The sequence below is a fragment of the Tachyglossus aculeatus genome, chromosome 11 (assembly GCF_015852505.1).
Source record: "Tachyglossus aculeatus isolate mTacAcu1 chromosome 11, mTacAcu1.pri, whole genome shotgun sequence".
Lineage (NCBI taxonomy): Eukaryota > Metazoa > Chordata > Mammalia > Monotremata > Tachyglossidae > Tachyglossus > Tachyglossus aculeatus.
In genome coordinates this window covers 32,000,710-32,024,084 of record NC_052076.1, presented here as the reverse complement: position 1 = coordinate 32,024,084, position 23,375 = coordinate 32,000,710, and the positions used below count along the sequence as shown (strand labels likewise).

Sequence of the window (23,375 nt, the reverse complement as noted above, 5' to 3'; positions counted from 1 at the left end):
TGCCATCTCTAGGCCAATAAATCTATATCTCCTCCCCTGATCTTTCTCCCTCTCTCCAGGCTCGCATCTCCTCCTGCCTTCAAGACATCTCTACTTGGATGTCCTCCATCTCCTCAAATTTAACGTCCAAAACAGAGCTCCTTCCCATCTCACAAGCCCATAACCTTGGCATCATCCTTCGGTCGGCTCTCTCATTCAACCCACATAACCAATCCGTCACCATTTCCTGCCTGTCTCACCTTCACAACGTCGCTAAAATCCGCCCTTTCCTCTCCATTCAAACTGCCACCAGGTTAGTACAGTCACTCGTCCCAAATGGATTACTGCATCAACTCCTTTCTGACCTCCCAACCTCCTGTCTCTCCCCACTTCAGTCCATACTTCACTCCGCGGCCTGGATTATCTTTCTGCAGAAACGATCAGGGCATGTCACCACCCCCTCCTCAAAAATCTCCAGTGGTTGCCTATCCACCTCTGTATCAAACAAAAATTCCTCACCATTAGCTTTAAAGCTCTCCATCCCCTTGCCCCCTCCTACCTCACCTCCCTTCTCTCCTTCTACAACCCAACCCACACACTTCCCTCCTCTGGTGTTAGCCTTCTCAGTGCGCCTCGTTCTCGCCTGTCTCACCACAAACCCCTGGCTCACGTCCTGCCTCTGACCTGGAATGCCCTCACCCCTCAAATCGGTCAGACAATTACTCTCCCCTCCTTCAAAGACTTACTGAAGGCCCATCTCCTCCAAGAGGCCTTCCCAGACTAAGCCCCACTTTTCCTCATCTCCCACTCCCTTCCATGGCACCCTGACTTGCTCCCTTTTCTCTCCCCCCACCCCCACAGCACTTCTATATATATATATCTGTAATTTTATTTATGTATTGTACTTTCCCAAGCACTTAGTACAGTGCTCTGCATACAGTAAGCGCTCAATAAATACAATTGAATGAATGAATGAATGAATGAACAACTGCCGCTCTTCTCCTCTGTGACCTTGGGCAAATCACTTCGCTTCTCTGCACCTCAGTTACCTCATCTGTAAAATGGGGATTATGACTGGGAGCCTCATGAGGGACAAGGACCATCCAACCCTTTTAGCTTCTAACCACCCCAGCGCTTAGTAAAGTGCCTGGCACGTAGTAAATGCTTAACAAATACAATAATAACAATAAAATAAATGAATGTATTATACTCTATCAAGTGCTTAGTAGTCTGTGCACACAGTATGTGCTCAATAACTATTAGTGATTGAGTGATCGTACATACCCACAGACATACATACACAAACATACACAAAGACATGCCCTATTCTATTCATGCACATGCACATACAATGCACTGTACACACACACATCATCATCATCATCGTTAGAGCCCGGGCTTTGGAGTCAGAGGTCATGGGTTCAAATTCTGACTCTGCTAATTGCCAGCTCTGTGACTTTGGGCAAGTCACTTCACTTCTCTGAGCCTCAGTTCCCTTATCTGTAAAATAAGGATTAAGAGTGTGAGCCCCCCGTGGGACAGCTTGATCACCTTTTAACCTCCCCAGCACTTAGAACAGTGCTTTGCACATAGTAAGCACTTAATAAATGTTATAAAATGTTAAATAAAAGTCACAACTTCTTAATAAATGCCATTATTATTATTATATAATTAGTATTATCATATAATATTATTAATACATAATATAATATCATTATCATATAATAATAATGGCATTTATTAAGAAGTTAAGTGACTTGCCCAAAGTCACACAGCTAGGTGGCAGAGTGGGATTTGAACCCATGACCTCTGACTCCAAAGCCTGGGTTCTTTCCACTGAGCTACATTGCTTCTCTATCATCATCATCAATGATATTTATTGAATGTTTACTATGTGCAGAAAACTATAATGAGCATTCTAGACCCGTTTCCTGCCAACTGGGAGCTTACATCAGACAAGTTCTGAGCCGTCTGAAATCCCTGACTCAGACAGGCTTACCTCAGTGCTGCCAAAGGGCACCTGTGCAGAAGTCCATGAACTCAAAGTTCGTTTCAGGCGTCTGATAGGGTGACCCTCACCCGCCCCACGCATACTCATGGCCAGGGGACACTGCCTCTCCTCAACCCCACCCTGCTATAACGCGGCTCTCCGTGGAGGACCGGGTGGGAGCTGAGGATGAGGCCAGCTCTGTCCCCACCCCCTGTGTGTGGGCACAGAGACAGTACCTCTACCGTCGCTGCTAGGACTACCACCCCCGGAGTGGGAAGGGAGGGAGGCCCCAGGGAGGGCAAGGATGGGTGTGTGTGCGTGGAAAGAGGGGGCTGCTGTAGAGATGGCCCTCCTTCCTGGACCCTCCCTCTTCCCCTGTGAGGCACTGAAGACCATTCCCCAGCAGGGGCTGGGAGATCAGCCCGGGAGGAGGGGAAGTCGGAGGGGGGGTGGATGGTACCCCTTGCTGTCACCCCCATCCCACCCCATGGGCCTGAGATCTGGGCAGTGGCTCTGACCCCCAACCCCCAGTAGCCCCAGCAAGGCCCCTCCTCCACAGGAGCCTTGTGAATGAATGAATGAATGAATGAATGAATTTTAGACTGTGAGCCCACTGTTGGGTAGGGACTGTCTCTATATGTTGCCAATTTGTACTTCCCAAGTGCTTAGTACAGTGCTCAGCACATAGTAAGCGCTCAATAAATACGATTGATGATGATGAATGAATGAGTGGTCCTATTCCCCCCACCCCTCACCATCCCGGCCTTCCTCCAGCCCAGATTCCCCGCCACGTCTCAGGGCAATTAAAGTCCAAGCTGCTCTAACCGTGTGTCACCTTCCAACGTGGAACGGGCAGGGGCCATTTATATTCGGGGCCCCGGGCACAGGTGGCTAGCAGAGCAGGTGCGGCACACGTGAGGTGAGCAGAGCTCCGGCTGGGCGCCCCTTCCTCCCATTGCCCGCCTTAAGGGTCCTGAGTGGGGGGCAGGCTCCGGCCTGGGGTTCTCTCCCACTCCACGGCTCTCACTCTCTGCCCTCCTCGCTTCCTGCCCCCCAGATTCGGTGTGCGGTGTCCGGACACAGCCAGGATGTTCTCCAAAGTGCTGCTCCTCTCTCTGGTGGCCCTGGTCTTCTCCAGTAAGTAGACCAGCAAATCCAGCCCTGGGTGCAGGGGTCGGGGCAGGGGTGGCGTGGTGAGGCATGTCTCAGCCGAGGCCGGGGCGGCCAAGCCCAGTGCATCTGACTGGTTATTAATCGATTGATCGATAGCATTTATCGAGCACTGACTTTTTAGACTGTGAGCCCACTGTTGGGTAGGGACTGTCTCTATATGTTGCCAACTTGTACTTCCCAAGCGCTTAGTACAGTGCTCTGCACACAGTAAGTGCTCAATAAATATGATTGATTGATTGATTGATTGATTGTGAGCAGAGCACTGTACTAACAGAATTGGTAGACATGTTCCTTGCCCACAACAAGCTTACAGTCTAGAGGGGGAAAAGGGCGATTAAAAGTTATTAAAAAGTCTTCAGCTGTTGGCTTAAGGTGGTGTTCATTCATTCATCCATTCAATTGTATTTATTAAGCGATTCCTTTGTGCAGAGCACTGTACTAAGAGCTTGGAAAGTACTACACAACTTGCCCAATGCTCACTGCTCTGGGCTGGAACTGGATGGACTGGGCCTGGGCGGGCTGGGCCCAGTACCTGGCTTCCCTCCTACTTAGAATGCTAGCCCCTTGTGGGACCTATTATCTTGTATCTGCTCTGGTGATTTCTACAGTGCTTAGCACATAGTAAGTATCAACAAATACCACGATGATGATGACGACGATTATTACAAACCGGGCTTTGGGGCGGAGAGAAGGAGAAGAAGTGGGCTGGGCCCTGTGGAGGAGGGAAGGGGAACTCAATCCTTCACAAGGCCTCACGGGTCCTTTCCCTGCTCCACCTCTTGTCTGTTGTGTGCCTTTGGGCAAGTCCATTTACTTCTCTGTGCCTCAGTTACCTCATCTGTCAAAAATGGGGATGAAGAGTGTTAGAACTTTATCCAAACCGATTAACTTCATTCATTTTATCATATTTATTGAGCTCTTACTGTGTGCAGAGCACTTGGGAAGTACAGATCGGCAACATATAGAGACAGTCCCTACCCAACAACGGGCTCACAGTCTAGAAGGGGGAGACAGACAACAAAACAAAAAATTGTTGTATCTACCCCAGCATTTAGAACAGTGCTTGGCACAAAGTACACGCTTAACAAGTACCATAATAATAATTATTATTATTTGCCTCCAGGGGTCCAGGCTGAGACACCCTCATCCGATGAAGTAGCCACCGAGGTGAGAAAGTATCTCAGCCTGCTGGGAGCACCGCCCAGGGACACCACTGAGGAGCTGCAGTTTTCAGAGCTCAGCAAGAAGCTCGAGTAAGGACCCAAGGGCCTGAGGGCTGAGAGGGGCTGTGGGGGGACACACCAATGGGAAGAGGGAGGCACAAGATGGAATTCAGAGCCAGGCCGGGGCCTCCCAGTAGCCCCTCTCATGGTTAATGAGTTAGAATAATGGGACAGAGAAAACTATTCGATGCCCCCTCCCCTCCAGCTCAGTCGAAGGTCTCCACCAGCAGTAGCAGGTCTCTGGGCAGAACAGCATGCTGGCTGTCTTCCTGGACCCCACCCTCTTATTTAGGAACAGACCACCCAACACTCCTGACTCTTCCCCCTCCATCCCTGACTGCCCCATTGACCCACCAAGGACCATCCCACACTCCTGACTCTTCCTTTTCCATCCTTCATTTCCCCCATTGACCCGGCCCAGATCTTCCAACACCCCTGATTCTCCCCTCTCCTTCCCTGACACCCCCTACAGTGACCCAGCACGGTCCATCCAACATTCCTGACTCTCCCCTCTCCACCTTTGACTCCCTCCCAGTGGCCCAGCACGGACCACCCAACGCCCCTGATTTTCCCTTCTCCATCCCTGACTCTCCTTCTAGCGGGCCAGAGGATCTAGCCAACTCCTCTGGGCCCTGCTGGGGTTTCTGGATGCCCAGTGGGGAACAAAACCTTTTCCTTCTGTTTATCTTGAACTTGCTCTCTCAGTCTAAATCGTACTCAGGGAAGTCCAAGCTAAAGAGGCCATGCTAGGTATCGTTTGGTGAAACCTCTCTACCCTGGCCCCTTCTTCCTCATCACCTCCTCCTCCTCCTCCTTCCCAGAACTCTCTTGAGGGACAAAATAGAAGAAGCTGGCACCCTGCAGAAGAAACTGGAGCCCCTGGCCTCGGAACTACACTCCAAGCTGAGCCAGCTGGACTCGGTCCAGCTGAAGGAGCAGGTCCTCCGGGAGCTGGGCTCACTGCAGGCCTACTCCGACAAGTTCCACCAGCAGATCAGCCGCAGCGTGCAAGACCTGCAGGAGAAGCTGGGGCCCTATGCCTCCGAGCTCCAGTCCCAGGTCAGTGAGACCGCCCCACAGCTGGCGCGGCACCTGGAGCAGCAGCTGCGAGGGAACGTGGACAAGCTACGGGTCTCCCTGACGCCGATCGCCGACGAGCTGCACACGACCATCACCCAGAATGTGGACCAGATGAAGGACCGCATGGCCCCCTTAGCTGACCGCCTCAGGCAGGATGTGGCCAGACTGCAACGGGACCTGACCCCCTATGCCTATGAAGCACAGGAGAAGCTAGGCCACCAGTGGGGCACGCTGTCCTCCCAGATGAAGCAGAATGCCGACGAGCTGCGGGTCCGGCTGAGCCCCTATGCGGAGGAGATGCAGGCCCGGTTGGCCCCCTATGCCGACAAGATGCGGGAGAACCTGGAAGGCAACGCCGCGGAGCTGCGGCAGTCCCTGGGCAAGCTGAGTGGCCATGTGGACCGGCACGTTGAGGATTTCCGCAGGAACGTGCGGCCATTGGAGGAGACCCTAAACCAGGCGGTGGTGAAGCAGGTGGCGGGCCTGCGCCAGACACTGGAGCCCTACGCCGGAGAAATAGAGGAGCACCTCAGCGTCCTGGAGAAGGGTTTCCAAGACCAGTTTGACACCATCCTTAACTCCGCTAAGCAGCAGACCCAAAGCCAGGGACCCCCGTTCACCGAAGGTGAGGAGTGAAGCCGACACCATTGGCCACAGCCCAGGGCTTCGACCTCCCCGTCCATCTGCTGGCCGACAGAGCAGGCTCCCTCTCCTTCTCCTTCCTTAATTCTCCCTCCAGTGATCCAGCATGGTCCATCCAACATTTCTGACTCTCCTCTCTCCAGCTTTGAATCATCCCCAATGGCCCAGGCCGGACCATTCGACACCCCTGACTCTCCCTTCTCCATCCCTGACTCTCCCTCTAATGACCCAGCATGGATAATACCCGTCAATAAAATCAGAATTGTCCTTGCTTCTCCACCCTGTGTCCCCACAGCTTTGAGGCAGGGCAGGGACAGGGGAGAGCAGCAAGGATGATGATCATTGATGCTGATGATGACTGGTATTTGTTAAGTGCTTACTATGTGCCAGACACTGTACTAAGCACCGGGTGGGAATACGAGCAAATTGGGTCAGACGCTGTCCCTGTCTCACATAGGCCTCACGGCCTTAATCGCCATTTTACAGATGAGGGAACCGGGGCCCAGAGAATAATAATAATAATAATGATGGTATTTATTAAGTGCTTACTATGTGCAAAGCACTGTTCTAAGCGCTGGGGAGGTTACAAGGTGATCAGGTTGCCCCACGTGGGGCTCACAGTCTTAATCTCCATTTTACAGATGAGGTAACTGAGGCCCAGAGAAGTTGAATGACTTGCCCAAAGTCACACAGCTGACAAGTGGTGGGGCCGGGATTTGAACCCATGACCGTGCTCTAGCCACTAGGCCATGCTGTCACCCCACCTGACTGTGGCTTGAACCCGATTCTGTGAGGATTCAGGCCACCCCAATGGGGTGGGCCTGAGAGCATCCCCACAGCTGGAGGCCTGCTGGCATTCTCTGACATGCCTGTTTTTCCCAGTGATAGGAGACAAACCCGGTGCTCTCCAGCCTGCCCTATTCCCCACCCTCTCGTCCCCAACCGCTCTTGTTTGGAGTCACCTGGCTGGTGCCTTTGGCTCCTCTGTGCCCCTATCCAGCTCCTTCAGAGTTCAGCTCCGCCTCCTGACCCCAGCCGTCTTCTCAGTCCAACCCGGGCCCTTCTGCGGGGTCTGCAGTTCTGGGAACCCCAGGAATTTGGCAGGACAAACCTGTAAAGATTTGGGCCTCCAGCCTGGATCAAAAGTTCAGGACACCAGAGTCCCGGAGAGGGCCCGGGAGCAGAAGAGATCCAGTTTAGCCCAAGGCTGGGAGCAGGGAAGAGACATCCTCCCTGCCTTCCATGAGCTGCCGTTCTGGTTGGAGGAGGGGACAGAGATAGAGAGACAAAAGTGTATGTCCTGGACCCTAGGGAGGAACAGAAGGAGGAAGGAGGAAGAGTCTTGGTCCTGGTCCTCAAAGGGCTGACCATCTAATAGAGACACACACACACACTACTGAGGTGGGAACAGAGGAAGAAGACACCATTTCGGCCTTTGAGGGGATGCCAGTTTGATGGTGCAAGCACACACACACACACACATAAATACACACACACGCAATATTAATCCATTCATGCAATCGTACTTATTGAGCGCTTACTGTGTGCAGAGCAATACACAACACTGAGGGACATAAAAAAAAGCCCAGTGACCAGAACTTGTCACTCGTATACCAAGGAATCCCCAAGGGGGTTCAATCAAAAATATTTAATCAGTGGTATTTATTGAGTGGAATGTCCTGGGAGGGATGTGTCCATGGAGTCGCTGTGGGTCGTTGATGACTCGACAGCATAAGACGAGACGATTTATTGAGTGCTTACTGTGTGCAGAGGTACTAAACGCTCGGGAGAGGACAATGTACATTGGTAGACACATTTCCTGCCCATAAGTTCATAGTCTAGAGCAGGAGGCAGACATTAAAAGTGATGACTGTTAAGGGAATGGGTGAGTATTAAGGATGCATACATAAATGCTCTGGGGATGAGGGTGGGGTGAATATCAAGTGCTCAAGGGGTAAAGATGCAAGTCCATAGATTACACAGAAGGGAGGGGAAGGAAGGGAAATGAGGAGTTGTCGAGGAGGGCCTCTTGGAGACATAAATTGTAAGAGGGCTTTTTAAGGTGTGTTAGAGCGATTGAAAAGGTCAAAGTCCAGAGGGACTAATCTGGAAGGTTTTCTGGAGAAGGTGGCTTTGGTAATAATAATAATAAAGAGCACGGGCTTTGGAGTCAGAGGTCATCGGTTCAAATCCTGGCTCCGCCAATTGTCAGCTGTGTGACTTTGGGCAAGTCACTTAACTTCTCTGGGCCTCAGTTACCTCATCTGTAAAATGGGGATTAAGACTGTGAGCCCCCTGTGGGACAGCCCGATCACCTTGTAACCTCCCCAGTGCTTAGAACAGTGCTTTGCACATAGTAAGTGCTTAATAAATGCCATTATTATTATTATTAAGCATTTACTATGTGCAAAGCACTGTTCTAAGTGCTGGAGAGGTTACAAGGTGATCAGGTTGTCCCAAGGGGGGCTCACAGTCTTCATTCATTCATTCATTCATTCATTCAATCATATTTATTGAGCGCTTACTGTGTGCAGAGCACTGTACTAAGCGCTTGGGAAGTACAAGTTGGCAACATATAGAGACTGTCGCTACCCAGCAGTGGGCTCATAGTCTAGAAGTCTTCATCTCCATTTTACAGAGGAGGTAACTGAGGCCCAGAGAAGTGAAGTGACTTGCTCAAGGTCACACAGCTGACAAGTGGCGGAGCTGGAATTAGAACCCATGACCTCTGACCAAAAGCCCGGGCTCTTTCCACTGAGCCACACTGCTTGCCCAGGGTAGGGCAAGGTGAGGTGGAGAATTCCATGAGACCTGGCCTGGAGGGGAGAACACAGACTTGACCCTCTAGCTGGTGGGATGCAGTGGCCTCTGGCAGACCTAAGGCACCTTTTTTTTTAATGGCATTTGTTAAGCGCTTACTATGTGCAAAGCACTGTTCTAAGCGCTGGGGGGATACAAGGTGATCAGGTTGCCCCACAGGGTGCTCACAGTCTTAATCCCCATTTTACAGATGAGGGAACTGAGACATAGAGATGTGAACTGACTTGCCCAAAGTCACTTGAGCCCACTGTTGGGTAGGGACCATCTCTATATGTTGCCAACTTGTACTTCCCAAGCGCTTAGTAATAATAATAATAATAATGGCATTTATTAAGTGCTTACTATGTGCAGAGCACTGTTCTAAGCACTGGGGAGGATACAAGGTGATCAGGTTGTCCCACTTGGGGCTCACAGTCTTAATCCCCATTTTACAGATGAGGTAACTGAAGCCCAGAGAAGTTAAGTGACTTGCCCAAAGTCACACAGCTGACAACTGGAGGAGCAGGGATTTGAACCCATGACCTCTGACTCCAAAGCCCGGGCTCTTTTCCACTGAGCCATGCTGCTTCTCACTGCTGCTCAGCCCTCCTCGGGAACTTCATTCATTCATTCATTCAAACATATTTATTGAGCACTTACTGTGTGCAGAACACTGTACTGAGCGCTTGGGAAGTACAAGTTGGGAACATATAGCCCAACAACACTTCCCACTACCCCCCTTCCCTGGAGAATCAGTTGTCATGGTTAACCCTCAAGGGTCTAGGGTCAGTTCCAGGGGCTGGGTGGGGTTGGGTGCTGGACCTACTAGACCAGTGTTGGGGGGCAGCTGCCAAGGTGCCCCCACGGTCCGGAGGGAGGCTGAAGGTCAAAGGGCAAATGATGGGGATGGCAAGAATATCGCAGTGATGCATCTGGCTGCCCCGCCAACCCCCGGCCAGAGTCTGGGCGGCTGCGCTGGGCCGCTTGACCCTGTCAGCTGTGTGACCTTGGGCAAGCCACTTAACTTCTCTGTACCTCAGTTACCTCATCTGTCAAATGGGGATGAAGACTGTGAGCCCCTCGTGGGACAACCTGATCACCTTGTATCCCCCCAGCGCTTAGAACAGTGCTTTGCATATAGTAGAGAAGCAGTGTGGCTCAGTGGGAAAAGCATGGGCTTTGGAGTCAGAGGTCATGGGTTCAAACCCCGGCTCTGCCAATTGTCAGCTGTGTGACTTTGGGCAAGTCACTTAACTTCTCTGGGCCTCAGTTACCTCCTCTGTCAAATGGGAATGAAGACTGTGAGCCCCACGTGGGACAACCTGATCACCTTGTATCCCTCCCAGTGCTTAGAACAGTGCTTTGCACATAGTAGAGAAGCAGTGTGGCTCAGTGGAAAAAGCATGGGCTTTGGAGTCAGAGGTCATGGGTTCAAACCCCAGCTCCGCCAATTGTCAGCTGTGTGACTTTGGGCAAGTCACTTAACTTCTCTGGGCCTCAGTTACCTCATCTGTCAAATGGGAATGAAGACTGTGAGCCCCACGTGGGACAACCAGATCACCTTGTAACCTCCCCAGTGCTTAGAACAGTGCTTTGCACATAGTAAGCGCTTAATAAATGCCATTATTATTAGTAGTAGTAGTAAGCACTTAACAAATACCATTATTATTATTATTATTATTATTATTATTATTATTATGAGGGCTGGCCCAGTCCAGGGAAGGGAGAGGCAGAGCCATCTCTCTGGGGTTAACTCTGCTGCCAGCTGAGGTGGGGGGGGGCAGAGTGGACCATGTTTCTGACCCTCCACGTGGTGTTTGCCTTCCTGTGGGGGGTCGGGATTGAGTCGCAGGGAGGGGGGTGAAGCATCTATATAGCACAGCCCCCAGTCAAGGGTCCTGGAGTGGGGCAGGAGAGCAGGTGAGTGACCCCAGGGGTTTCAGGTTTGCTCTCTGAAAACTGCAGGGTCGTGGCTGCTACGAAGCACAGGAGTCATTCAGTCATTCAATCGTATTTATTGAGCGCTTACTGTGTGCAGAGCACTGTACTAAGCGCTTGGGAAGTACAAGTTGGCAACATATAGAGACGGTCCCTACCCAACAGCGGGCTCACAGTCTAGAAGAGTCCTTGAGAGGGGGTGCAGTGGGGAGCTCCTCAGGTGAGGCTGAGCCTTTGGAAAAGTGGCTAAAGCTGGTCTCCGCGGAACTGATTCTCCCCTCCATCCCCCACTTCCTCCAACCCTTGTGTCTGCTGGGAATCCATCCAGGAGGGGTGAGAGCTCTCGGAGGCAGCCCCCTGCCCTCGTGGATCTCTCTCCTCTGCCTTTTCTTCCTTCTCTGCAGTGTGGTGAAGACCATGGCGGGGAAGTTGGTGACCATGACCTTACTACTTCCCTCTGGTTGTCACACAGCTGACAATTGGCAGAGCTGGGGTTTGAACCCATGATCTCTGACTCCAAAGCCCATGCTTTTCCCACTGAGCCACACTGCTTCTCTGCTATATGCAAAGCACTGTTCAAAGCACTGGGGGGGACACAAGGTGATCAGGTTGTCCCACGTGGGGCTCACAGTCTTCATTCCCATTTGACAGATGAGGTAACTGAGGCACCCTCTGGTTGCCTTCTCTGCTGGCCACAGGGAGGGGGGAGGAGGATGTCGGGCAGAGGGCCGGGTCTACACTGGGGCGGAACTTCATCCGCTTTATTCAGTCAGTCAATGGTATTTATTCATTCAATCGTATCTATTGAGCGCTTACTGTGTGCAGAGCACTGTACTAAGCGCTTGGGAAGTACAAGTTGGCAACATATAGAGATGGTCCCTACCCAACAGTGGGCTCACAGTCTAGAAGAGTGGGCTCACAGTCTAGAAGGCAGTGGAGAGCACTGTACTAAGCGCTTGGGGAGAGCACCTTGTAACCTCCCCAGCGCTTAGAACAGTGCTTTGCACGTAGTAAGCGCTTAACAAATACCATCGTTATTATTAAGTGCCTAGTACAGTGCTCTGCACACAGTCAGCGCTCAATAAATATGATTGAATGAATGAATTAATAATAAGGATAATAATAATGATGGTGTTTATTAAGCGCTTACTATGTGCAAAGCACAAAGGATGGCATTTATTAATGATAGAAGCAGCGTGGCTCAGTGGAAAGAGCCCGGGATTTGGAGTCAGAGGTCGTGGGTTCTAATCCCGGCTCCGCCAATTGTCAGCTGTGTGACTTTGGGCAAGTCACTTCACTTCTCTGGGCCTCAGTTCCCTCATCTGTAAAATGGGGATTAAGACTGTGAGCCCCACGGGGGACAACTTGATTACCTTGTATCTACCCCAGCACTTAGAACAGTGCTTTGCACATAGTAAGTGCTTAATAAATGCCATCATCATCATCATCATCATAATATAACGATACAAGATACATTCCCTGCCCACGGTACTTGAGGGCCTACTGAGAGAAAAACCCCACAACAAGCACTTGGGAAGTACAACTGAAGTACACGATTACTGCTCTCCTTCACTCAGCTGCTCCCCGGAACCCTCTCTGCTGGCCCAGTGTCTTTCCAGTGGGTCTGTCTCTATGTCAGCGTGCAAATTACTCTCCTAAAATCCCTTAAGTAAATTATCCCCCTAAAACACTTTTGGGCATTTCATACAATTTGATCTGGGGGGCTTGGGTAGGGACTGTCTCTATATGTTGCCAACTTGTACTTCCCAAGAGCTTAGTACAGCGCTCTGCACACAGTAAGCGCTCAATAAATACGATTGAATGAATGAAATGGTGATTCAAGCGGTAGTAAGTTCAGTGTATTTGAAGGCAATTTGCAATTGTAGTCAGCCTTTTAGACAGGAAGGGCGGTTTGATGCCGAGCTGACAACTCAGAACTGTTCAGAGATCTGAAATAAAATGGGAAAGTCACGAACTGAGAAATCAAAGGAAAGTATCAAACCGAGGTTCGGCCAAACAAAAGCAAGAAAGCTGAAGTGAGAAAAGAAGTACTGTTTTTTAGAAATAGCTGACATGTTTTTCACCTTTTATATGACAAAAGTGGAAGAGTAAGGAAAATGTCACTTCCCTGAAAGCATGGGGGAGCCTGATAATATCTGCCTGTAAAAAAACAGAAGTATTTAATATTCTTTCACCTGTCTTTATGAAAAGTTCCCCTTTTAAATTAGTTAAACCAATATAAGGGTTACTTGTGGTGTACATGTTGTTTCATAGAAATACTAAAAAGGTAAATAGAATTATTTTTTTGTGCTGTATATTTTATTATTCATATTTGTCATAGTACAGTGCTGACCAACATAAACCTTGAACTTTATGCGGTGTGATTAAAGCAACAGACTCCTTAACCCCATGAAACATTTGTTTAACCTACTATGATTTTGTCAGTTTGGGGATTTCTGTTAACCTCTGTTAAATGGTTCAGGAAATCTATATTAGATTTAATTTTGGTATCCACTGCAAAAGGGACCTAGAGAAACTATCAATCAATCAATCGTATTTATTGAACGCTTACTGTGTGCAGAGCACTGTACTAAGCGCTTGGGAAGTCCGAGTTGGCAACATGTAGAGACGGTCCCTACCCAACAGTGGGCTCACCTCCTCCAGGAGGCCTTCCCAGACTGAGCCCCTTCCTTCCTCTCCCCCTCGTCCCCCCTCCATCCCCCCATCTTACCTCCTTCCCTTCCCCACAGCACCTGCATATATGTATATATGTCTGTACATATTTATTACTCTATTTATTTATTTTACTTGTACATATCTATTCTATTTATTTTATTTTGTTAGCATGTTTGGTTTTGTTCTCTGTCTCCCTCTTTTAGACTGTGAGCCCACTGTTGGGTAGGGACTGTCTCTATATGTTGCCATCTTGTACTTCCCAAGCGCTTAGTACAGTGCTCTGCACACAGTAAGTGATCAATAAATACGATTGATTGATTGATAGAAGGCTCACAGTCTAGAAGGGCTCACAGTCTAGAAGACTGTGACTAAATGACTAAAGGAAGCAGCGTGGCTCAGTGGAAAAAGCACGAGCTTTGGAGCCAGAGGTCATGGGTTCAAATCCCAGCTCCACCACTTGTCAACTGTGTGACTTTGGGCAAGTCACTTAACTTCTCTGGGCCTCAGTTCCCTCATCTGAAAAATGGGGATGAAGACTGTGAGCCCCACGTGGGACAACCTGATCACCTTGTAAATTCCCCAGCGCTTAGAACAGTGCTCTGCACATAGTAAGCGCTTAATAAATGCCATTATATTAAAAAAAAATTAAATGGGCCTACAGAGAAGTTCAAGGAGTTGGGGGTGCTTACTTTAATAATTTTTACATGCCTGAAAAGGGAATTACAAAGAGCTTTTTGACCAGATATTACCTACCTTCATGGTGAACTGAACTGATTTATATTGCAAAAGAAAGAGTTTGGGTTAACATAAGGAAGAAGTTCCAAGCCTCTAGCAAGAAGGTCTGACTCCAGATTGGTTTTTGTGGAACTGAGGGTGTTTATCTGCTAACTATTGGGGGAGCAGGGTGAGGGGGTGGGTATGGAGCTGAGAAAGAGAGAGAGTCTTGTGGGGAGGGAGGGAGAGCCTTCCCAGACTGAGCCCCTTCCTTTCTCTCCCCCTCGTCCGTCCCCCTCTCCATCCCCCCCATCTTACCTCCTTCCCTTCCCCACAGCACCTGTATATATGTATATATGTTTGTACATATTTATTACTCTATTTATTTATTTATTTTACTTGTACCTATCTATTCTATTTATTTTATTTTGTTAGTATGTTTGGTTTTGTTCTCTGTCTCCCCCTTTTAGACTGTGAGCCCACTGTTGGGTAGGGACTGTCTCTAGATGTTGCCAACTTGTACTTCCCAAGCGCTTAGTACAGTGCTCTGCACACAGTAAGCGCTCAATAAATACGATTGATTGATTGATTGATAGAAGGCTCACAGTCTAGAAGGGCTCACAGTCTAGAAGACTGTGACTAAATGACTAAAGGAATTAAATGGGCCTACAGAGAAGTTCAAGGAGTTGGGGGTGCTTACTTTAATAATTTTTACATGCCTGAAAGGGAATTACAAAGAGCTTTTTGACCAGAAATTACCTACCTTCATGGTGAACTGAACTGATTTATATTGCAAAAGAAAGAGTTTGGGTTAACATAAGGAAGAAGTTCCAAACCTCTAGCAAGAAGGTCTGACTCCAAATTGGTTTTTGTGGAACTGAGGATGTTTATCTGCTAACTATTGTGGGAGTAGGGTGAGGCGGTGGGTATGGAGCTGAGAAAGAGAGAGAGTCTTGTGGGGAGGGAGGGAGAGCCTTCCCAGACTGAGCCCCTTCCTTCCTCTCCCCCTCGTCCCCCTCTCCATCACCCCATCTTACCTCCTTCCCTTCCCCACAGCACCTATATATATGTTTGTACATATTTATTACTCTATTTATTTATTTTACTTGTACCTATCTATTCTATTTATTTTATTTTGTTAGTATGTTTGGTTTTGTTCTCTGTCTCCCCCTTTCAGACTGTGAGCCCACTGTTGGGTAGGGACTGTCTCTAGATGTTGCCAACTTGTACTTCCCAAGCACTTAGTACAGTGCTCTGCACACAGTAAGCACTCAATAAATACGATTGATCGATATTGATAGAAGGCTCACAGTCTAGAAGGGCTCACAATCTAGAAGACTGTGACTAAATGACTAAAGGAATTAAATGGGCCTACAGAGAAGTTCAAGGAGTTGGGGGTGCTTACTTTAATAATTTTTACATGCCTGAAAAGGGAATTACAAAGAGCTTTTGGACCAGATATTACCTACCTTCATGGTGAACTGAACTAATTTATATTGCAAAAGAAAGAGTTTGGGTTAACATAAGGAAGAAGTTCCAAGCCTCTAGCAAGAAGGTCTGACTCCAGATTGGTTTTTGTGGAACTGAGGGTTTTTATCTGCCAACTATTGGGGGAGCAGGGTGAGGGGGTGGGTATGGAGCTGAGAAAGAGAGAGAGTCTTGGGAGGGACCCAGGTAGTAGCCGGAACCCACCTGACCTCCTGCTCTCCCTACTGTGGCTCCTGGGACTCAGAGGGTTTTTGGGACTACATCCAGAAGAGCAGCAGGGACAAGAGCGGAGCAGGCCAGCTGCAGCAGGAGAAGCTGAGCCGGCAGCTCCTGTGAGTGACCTCTGGACACACCCATGGGCCACTGAGGGGCAGGGTGGACAGTAGGAGGGGGTTCCAGGAGCCCCCAAAAGAAGCAGAAGATGGCATTTGATATCTTGAATCCCCACTTGATTTTACCCTCTGCCCTGAGCCCCCCCCACCCCCACCCTGAGGGTGGAATAGGGGTCCTCCGTGCCCACCCAGAGTCCGAGACCAAGGAGGAGTGAAAAGGGAGTGTATCCCTAAGTGGGTATCTCAGAGCACGACAGCCTTTCACGCATTCAATCGTATTTATTGAGGGCATACTGTGTGCAGAGCACTGCTTTTCCATACACATACACAGAGAAGCAGCGTGACTCAGTGGAAAGAGCACGGGCGTTGGAGTCAGAGGTCATGGGTTTGAATCCTGGCTCTGCCAAATAATAATAATAATGATGGTATTTGTTAAGCACTTACTATGTGCAGAGCACTGTTCTAAGCTCTGGGGGGGATACAGGGTGATCAAGTTGTCCCACGTGGGGCTCACAGTCTTTTAATCCTCATTTTACAGATGAGGGAACTGAGGCCCAGAGAAGTGAAGTGACTTGCCCAAAGTCACACAGGTGGCAATTGGCGGAGTCGGGATTTGAATCCATGACCTCTGACTCCAAAGCCCGGGCTCTTTCCACTGAGTCACGCTGCTTCAATTGTCGGCTGTGTGACTTTGGGCAAGTCACTTCACTTCTCTGGGCCTCAGTTGCCTTGTCTGTAAAATGGGGATTAAGACTGTGAGCCCCACATGGGACAACCTGATCACCTTGTAACCTCCCTAGCACTTAGAACAGTGCTTTGCACATAGTAAGCGCTTAATAAATGTTATTATTATTATTATTATTATTATTATTATTATCATTATTATCATTATTATTATCATTATCTGCACAGGTACTCCAAGGCCGGGGGAGTGAGGGGAGGGACTCAGGAGCATCCGAGTCTCTCCCTCAGGAGTTCAAAGGACAACATTGGGCGGGAACTTGGCCGTATTGACAACTTCCTGTTGAAGCTGGTACCCCCAGACGGGTGGTCGGAGCCGCCCCCGCAGGAACCCATTGTGGGCAGGGATTGTCTCTATTTGTTGCCGAATTGTCCTTCCCAAGCACTTAGTCCAGTGCTCTGCCCACAGTTAGCGCTCAATAAATACGACTGAATGAATGATCTTTCCCCCAGTGACTCCAGGCCCAGCTGGAGGAGGTGCAGATGCTCCTGGCCCCGCACGTGGAGAAGGTGTGGGAGCAGGTGGGCGGGAGGCTGGCCATCCTGTGGCAGCCACTGTGGCCCTAAATGATGGAGCTGATGGAGCAGGTGGCACCGAGGCGGGCAGGAGTTGCAGCGGCAGCTGGGTGCCCCAGGCGAGGACTGGACCCGGGCCTGGTTGGGTCCACAGGCCAGGTGCGGGCCCTCTTCTGCCCCTATGCCGAGCGCCTGGCGTCGGGCATCGGGCATCACGTGGAGGACCTGCACCACAGCATGGTGCCCTCCATGGCCGTCAGCCTGCACACTCTCCTCTCCATCCCCTCACCCACTCCTAACTCACCTCCCTTCTCTCTTTCTCCAGCCCAGCCCGCACCCTCTGCTTCTCTCCCGCCAACCTCCTCACTGGGCCTCGTTCTCGCCTGTCCCACCGTCGACCCCCGGCCCACGTCCTCCCCCTGGCCTGGAATGCCCTCCCTCCGCACATCCGCCAAACTAGCTCTCTTCCTCCCTTCCAAGCCCTACTGAGAGCTCACCTCCTCCAGAAGGCCTTCCCAGACTGAGTGCCCCCCTTTTCCTCTGCTCCTCCTCCCCTTCCCATCGCCCCCACTCCCTTTCTCTGCCCTATCCCCTTCCCCTCCCCACAGTACTTTTGTATATTTATACATATTTATTACTCTATTTTATTAATGTTGTGTATATAGCTATAACTCTATCTATTTTGATGGTACAAGTAGACGCCTGTCTACTTGTGTTGTCTTCTTGTCTTCTTTTAGACTGTGAGCCCACTGTTGGGTAGGGACTGTCTCTATATGTTGCCAACTTGTACTTCGCAAGCACTTAATACAGTGCTCTGCACACAATAAATACGATTGATTGATTGATTCTCCCCTTTCTAGACTGTGAGCCTGTTGTTGGATAGGGACCGTCTCTATCTGTTGCCGAATTGTACTTTCCAAAGCGCTTAGTACAGTGCTCTGCACACACGAAGCGCTCAACAAATACGACCGATTGAATGAATGAAATTGTGTGGCTTAGTGGAAAGAACACAGGCTTGGGAGTCAGAGGTCGTGGGTTCTAATCCTGACTCAGACACTTGTCAGATGGGGTGACTGGAAAAATCACTTAACTTTTCTGTGGTTCAGTTGCCTCACCTGTAAAATGAGGATTAAGACTGTGAGCCCCATGAGCACGGGCTTTGGAGTCAGAGGTCATGGGTTCGAATTCCAGCTCCACCACATGTCTGCTGTGTGACCTTGGGCAAGTCATTTAACTTCTCGGAGCCTCAGTGACCTCATCTGTAAAATGGGGATTAAGACTGTGAGCCCCACGTGGGACAACGCGATCACCTTGTATTCCCCCCCCACCAGCACTTAGAACAGTGCTTTGCACATAGTAAGCACTTAATCAATCAATCAATCAATCAATCATATTTATTGAGTGCTTACTGTGTGCAGAGCACTGTACTAAGCGCCTGGGAAGTACAAGTTGGCAATACATAAAGACAGTCCCTACCCAACAGTGGGCTCACTTTCTAAATGGGGGAGACAGAGCCATCACAGATGCCATCATTATTATTACTATTATTACTGCTGTATCTCCCCAGCCCTTAGAACAGTGATGGTATTGACCCCCGGCCCACGTCATCCCCCGGGCCTGGAATGCCCTCCCTCTGCCCATCCGCCAAGCTAGCTCTCTTCCTCCCTTCAAGGCCCTACTGAGAGCTCACCTCCTCCAGGAGGCCTTCCCAGACTGAGCCCCTTCCTTCCTCTCCCCCTCGTTCCCCTCTCCATCCCATCTTACCTCCTTCCCTTCCCCACAGCACCTGTATATATGTATATATGTTTGTACATATTTATTACTCTATTTATTTATTTATTTATTTATCTTACTTGTACATATCTATTCTATTTATTTTATTTTGTTAGTATGTTTTGTTGTGTTGTCTGTCTCCCCCTTCTAGACTGTGAGCCCGCTGTTGGGTAGGGACTGTCTCTATGTGTTGCAGACTTGTACTTCCCAAGCGCTTAGTACAGTGCTCTGCAAACAGTAAGTGCTCAATAAATACGATTGATTGATTGATTGACACCTGTCTCCCTGTTTTGTTTTGGTGTCTGTCTCCCCCTTCTAGGCTGTGAGCCCGTTGTTGCGTAGGGGCCGTCTCTAACTGTTGCCGATTTGTGCTTCCCAAGCGCTTAGTACAGTGCTGTGCACACAGTAAGCGCTCAATAAATATGATTGAATGAATGAATGAATGAATGAATGAATGAATGAATCCAGCGCGACCCGCTGAGCGACGGGGCGGGGCCTCTTCGGTGGGCGGGGCCTAGGTCTTGCGCCTGCGCACTGAGGCATTCCGCAGCGACACCTTGCGGCAGATCGGGGAAATGGCCCGCTGCCTGGAAGAGGGACACGGACGAGTTGCGGCAGCGGTTGGCGCAGCCGCCCCCGATAATAATAACAATAATAATAATAATAATAATCGTAAATCACTCAGTCAATCAATCAATCGTATTATTGAGCGTTTACTGTGTGCAGAGCACTGTACTAAGCGCTTGGGAAGTACAAGTTGGCAACATATAGAGACGGTCCCTACCCAACAGCGGGCTCACAGTCTAGAAGGGGGAGACAGAGAACAAAACCAAACATATTAACAAAATAAAATAAATAGAATAGATATGTACAAGTAAAATAAATAAATGGAGTAATAAATATGCACAAACATATAGACATATATACAGGTGCTGTGGGGAAGGGAAGGAGATAGGGCGGGGGGGAATGGAGAGGGGGAGGAGGGGGAGAGGAAGGAGGGGGCTCAGTGTGGGAAGGCCTCCTGGAGGAGGTGAGCTCTCAGTATGGCTTTGAAGGGAGGAAGAGAGATAGCTTGGCGGATGGGCAGAGGGAGGGCATTCCAGGCCGGGGGAGGACATGGGCCGGGGGTCGACGGCGGGACAGGCGGGAACGAGGCACAGTGAGGAGATTAGCGGCAGAGGAGTGGAGGGTGCAGGCTGGGCTGGAGAAGGAGAGAAGGGAGGTGAGGTAGGAGGGGGCGAGGTGATGGACAGCCTTGAAGCCCAGGGTGAGGAGTTTCTGCCGGATGCGCAGGTTGATGGGTAGCCACTGGAGATTTTTGAGGAGAGGAGTAACATGCCCAGAGCGTTTCTGGACAAAGACGATCCGGGCAGCGGCGTGTAGTATGGATTGAAGTGGGGAGAGACAAGAGGATGGGAGATCGAAGAGGAGGCTGATACAGTAGTCCAGACGGGATAGGATGAGAGCTTGAATGAGAAGGGTAGCAGTTGGGATGGAGAGGAAAGGGCGGATCTTGGCAATGTTGCGGAGCTGAGACCGGCAGGTTTTGGTGACGGCTTGGATGTGAGGGGTGAACGAGAGAGCGGAGTCGAGGATGACACCAAGTTTGCGGGCTTGTGAGACGGGAAGGATGGTAGTGCCGTCAACAGTGATGGGAAAGTCAGGGAGAGGGCAGGGTTTGGAAAGGAAGACAAGGAGTTCAGTCTTGGACATGTTGAGTTTTAGGTGGCGGGCAGACATCCAGATGGAGATGTCCTGAAGGCAGGAGGAGATGCAAGCCTGGAGGGAAGGAGAGAGAGCAGGGGCAGAGATGTAGATTTGGGTGTCATCAGCATAGAGATGCTAGTTGAAGCTGTGGGAGCGAATGAGGTCACCAAGGCAGTGAATGAGTCGAGAACAGAAGGGGACCAAGAACTGAACCTTAAGGAACCCCCACAGTAAGGAGATGGGAGGGGGAGGAGGAGCCTGCAAAAGAGACTGAGAATGAACGACCGGAGAGATAAGAGGAGAACCAGGAGAGGATGGAGTCTGTGAAGCCAAGGTCAGATAGCGTGTTGAGGAGAAGGGGGTGGTCCACAGTGTCGAAGGCAGCTGAGAGGTCGAGGAGGATTAGGATAGAGTATGAGCCGTCGGATTTGGCAAGCAGGAGGTCATTGGTGACCTTTGAGAGGGCAGTTTCCGTGGAATGTAGGGGACGGAAGCCAGATTGGCGGGGGTCGAGGAGAGAGTTGTTGTTGAGGAATTCGAGGCAGCGCATGTAGACGACTTGTTCAAGGAGTTTGGAAAGGAATGGTAGGAGGGAGATAGGGCGATAACTAGCAGGTGAGGTGGGGTCAAGAGAGGGTTTTTTTAGGATGGGAGAGATGTGGGCATGTTTGAAGGCAGAGGGGAAGGAACCAGTGGAGAGTGAGTGGTTGAGGATGGAAGTTAAGGAGGGGAGAAGGGACGGAGCGAGAGATTTCATAAGAAACGATTGAGACTGTGAGCCTCACCCAAGTGTTATCGACAATTAGGGGGCAAAATAAATTAACCGGTGTAAATAGGCCGCAGGGTTCGAGAACCCAAGGTGGTAACGCAGATAGGAAAAATGACTCGAAGACATGAGTTTAGATAGAACAGGAAAGGTAGGAAGATTGACTGCTCGCCCGTTCACCTCTGGAGAGGTACGAGGGATGAACAGCCCCGATCTCTGATCCGACCCGCTTCTTCCCTTTTATTTAGAGAAGCAGCATGGCTCAGTGGAAAGAGTCCAATCCCTGCTCTGCCGCTTGTCAGCTGTGTGATTTTGGGCAAGTCACTTCACTTCTCTGGGCCTCAGTTAACTCAACTGTAAAATGGGGGTGAAGACTGTGAGCCCCATATGTATCCTCCCCAGCGCTTAGAACAGTGCTTTGCACATAGTAAGCGCTTAACAAATACCAAAATTATTATTATTATTATTTTATTTGGTCCCTCACCCGAGCTACACAAAGGATTCCCGTGCGCCCCAAACTTTGGCACCCTGTTGTGAGGAGATGTTAGGAGAAGACATCGCCCACACAGGATGGGGTTGTCTCAGACAGGGCATAGCCGCTTTGATCAGCCGTTTTGATCGGTGTGAGCCCTCCTCGGATTACAGAATCTTTCGTGAGGCTGGTGCCTATTCCTCACACACCCTGCCATTGAGCCCTGCATAATAATAACAATAATAATAATACTGATGGTATTTGTTAGGCGCTTACTATGTGCAAAGCACTGTTCTAAGCGCTGGGGAGCTTACAAGGTGATCAGGGTGTTCCACGGGGGGCCTCACAGTTTTAGTCCCCATTTTACAGATGAGGTAACTGAGGCCCAGAGAAGTTAAGCAACTTGCCCAAAGTCACACAGCTGACAGTTGGTGGAGCCGGGATTTGAACCCATGACCTCTGACTCCAAAGCCCGGGCTCTTTCCACTGAGCCACGCTGCTTTCTGCATACAATGGAGTCGGTTATGCTAAGCTTTTAGGGAAAATGCAGTCGATGCCCCTTCTGCTGGAGTACACGGCTAGAGTGGACAACACAGGACACGTGTCCAACCTGATTTGCTTGGATCCTCGCCAGTGCTTAGTACAGTGCCTGGCACATAGTGAGCGCTCTACAAATAATAATAATGATGGCATTTATTAAGCGCTTACTATGTGCAAAGCACTGTTCTAAGAGCTGGGGTGGTTACAAGGTGATCAGTTGTCCCACAGGGGGCTCACAGTCTTCACCCCCATTTTACCATTGTTAGTATTATTATCACTCTTATAATAATAATAATAATAATAGCATTTATTAAGCACTTACTATGTGCAAAGCACTGTTCTAAGCACTGGGGGATTACAAGGTGATCGGGTTGTCCCACGGGGGGCTCAGAGTCTTAATCCCCATTTTACAGATGAGGTAACTGAGGCACAGAGAAGTTGTGACTTGCCCAAAGTCACACAGCTGACAATTGGCGGAGCGGTATTTGAACCCATGAACTCTGACTCCAAAGCCCATTCTCTTTCCACTGAGCCATGCTGCTTAGTATTATTATCACCCTAATAATAATAATAATAATAATAATAATAATAATAATAATAATGGCATTTATTAAGTGCTTACTATGTGCAAAGCAGTGTCCTAAGCACTGGAGAGGTTACAAGGTGATCAGGTTGTCCCACAGGGGGCTCGCAGTCTTAATCCCCATTGTACCATTGTTATCACCCTTATAATAATAATAATAATAATAATGGCATTTATTAAGGGCTTACTATGTGCAAAGCACTGTTCTAAGCACTGGGGAGGTCACAAGGTGATCAGGTTGTC

General features: G+C 49.6%; 1 protein-coding gene across 1 annotated transcript; it reads left to right on the top strand.

Moving 5' to 3' along the window:
• Window positions 1-3,028: 3,028 nt before the first annotated feature.
• APOA4 (apolipoprotein A4) lies at window positions 3,029-6,365 on the top strand. Its single transcript, XM_038754606.1, has 3 exons — window positions 3,029-3,106; window positions 4,266-4,395; window positions 5,187-6,365. The coding sequence occupies exons 1-3, from the start codon at window positions 3,058-3,060 to the stop codon at window positions 6,079-6,081; spliced, it is 1,074 nt and encodes a 357-aa protein (XP_038610534.1). The 5' UTR covers window positions 3,029-3,057; the 3' UTR covers window positions 6,082-6,365.
• Window positions 6,366-23,375: the final 17,010 nt, after the last annotated feature.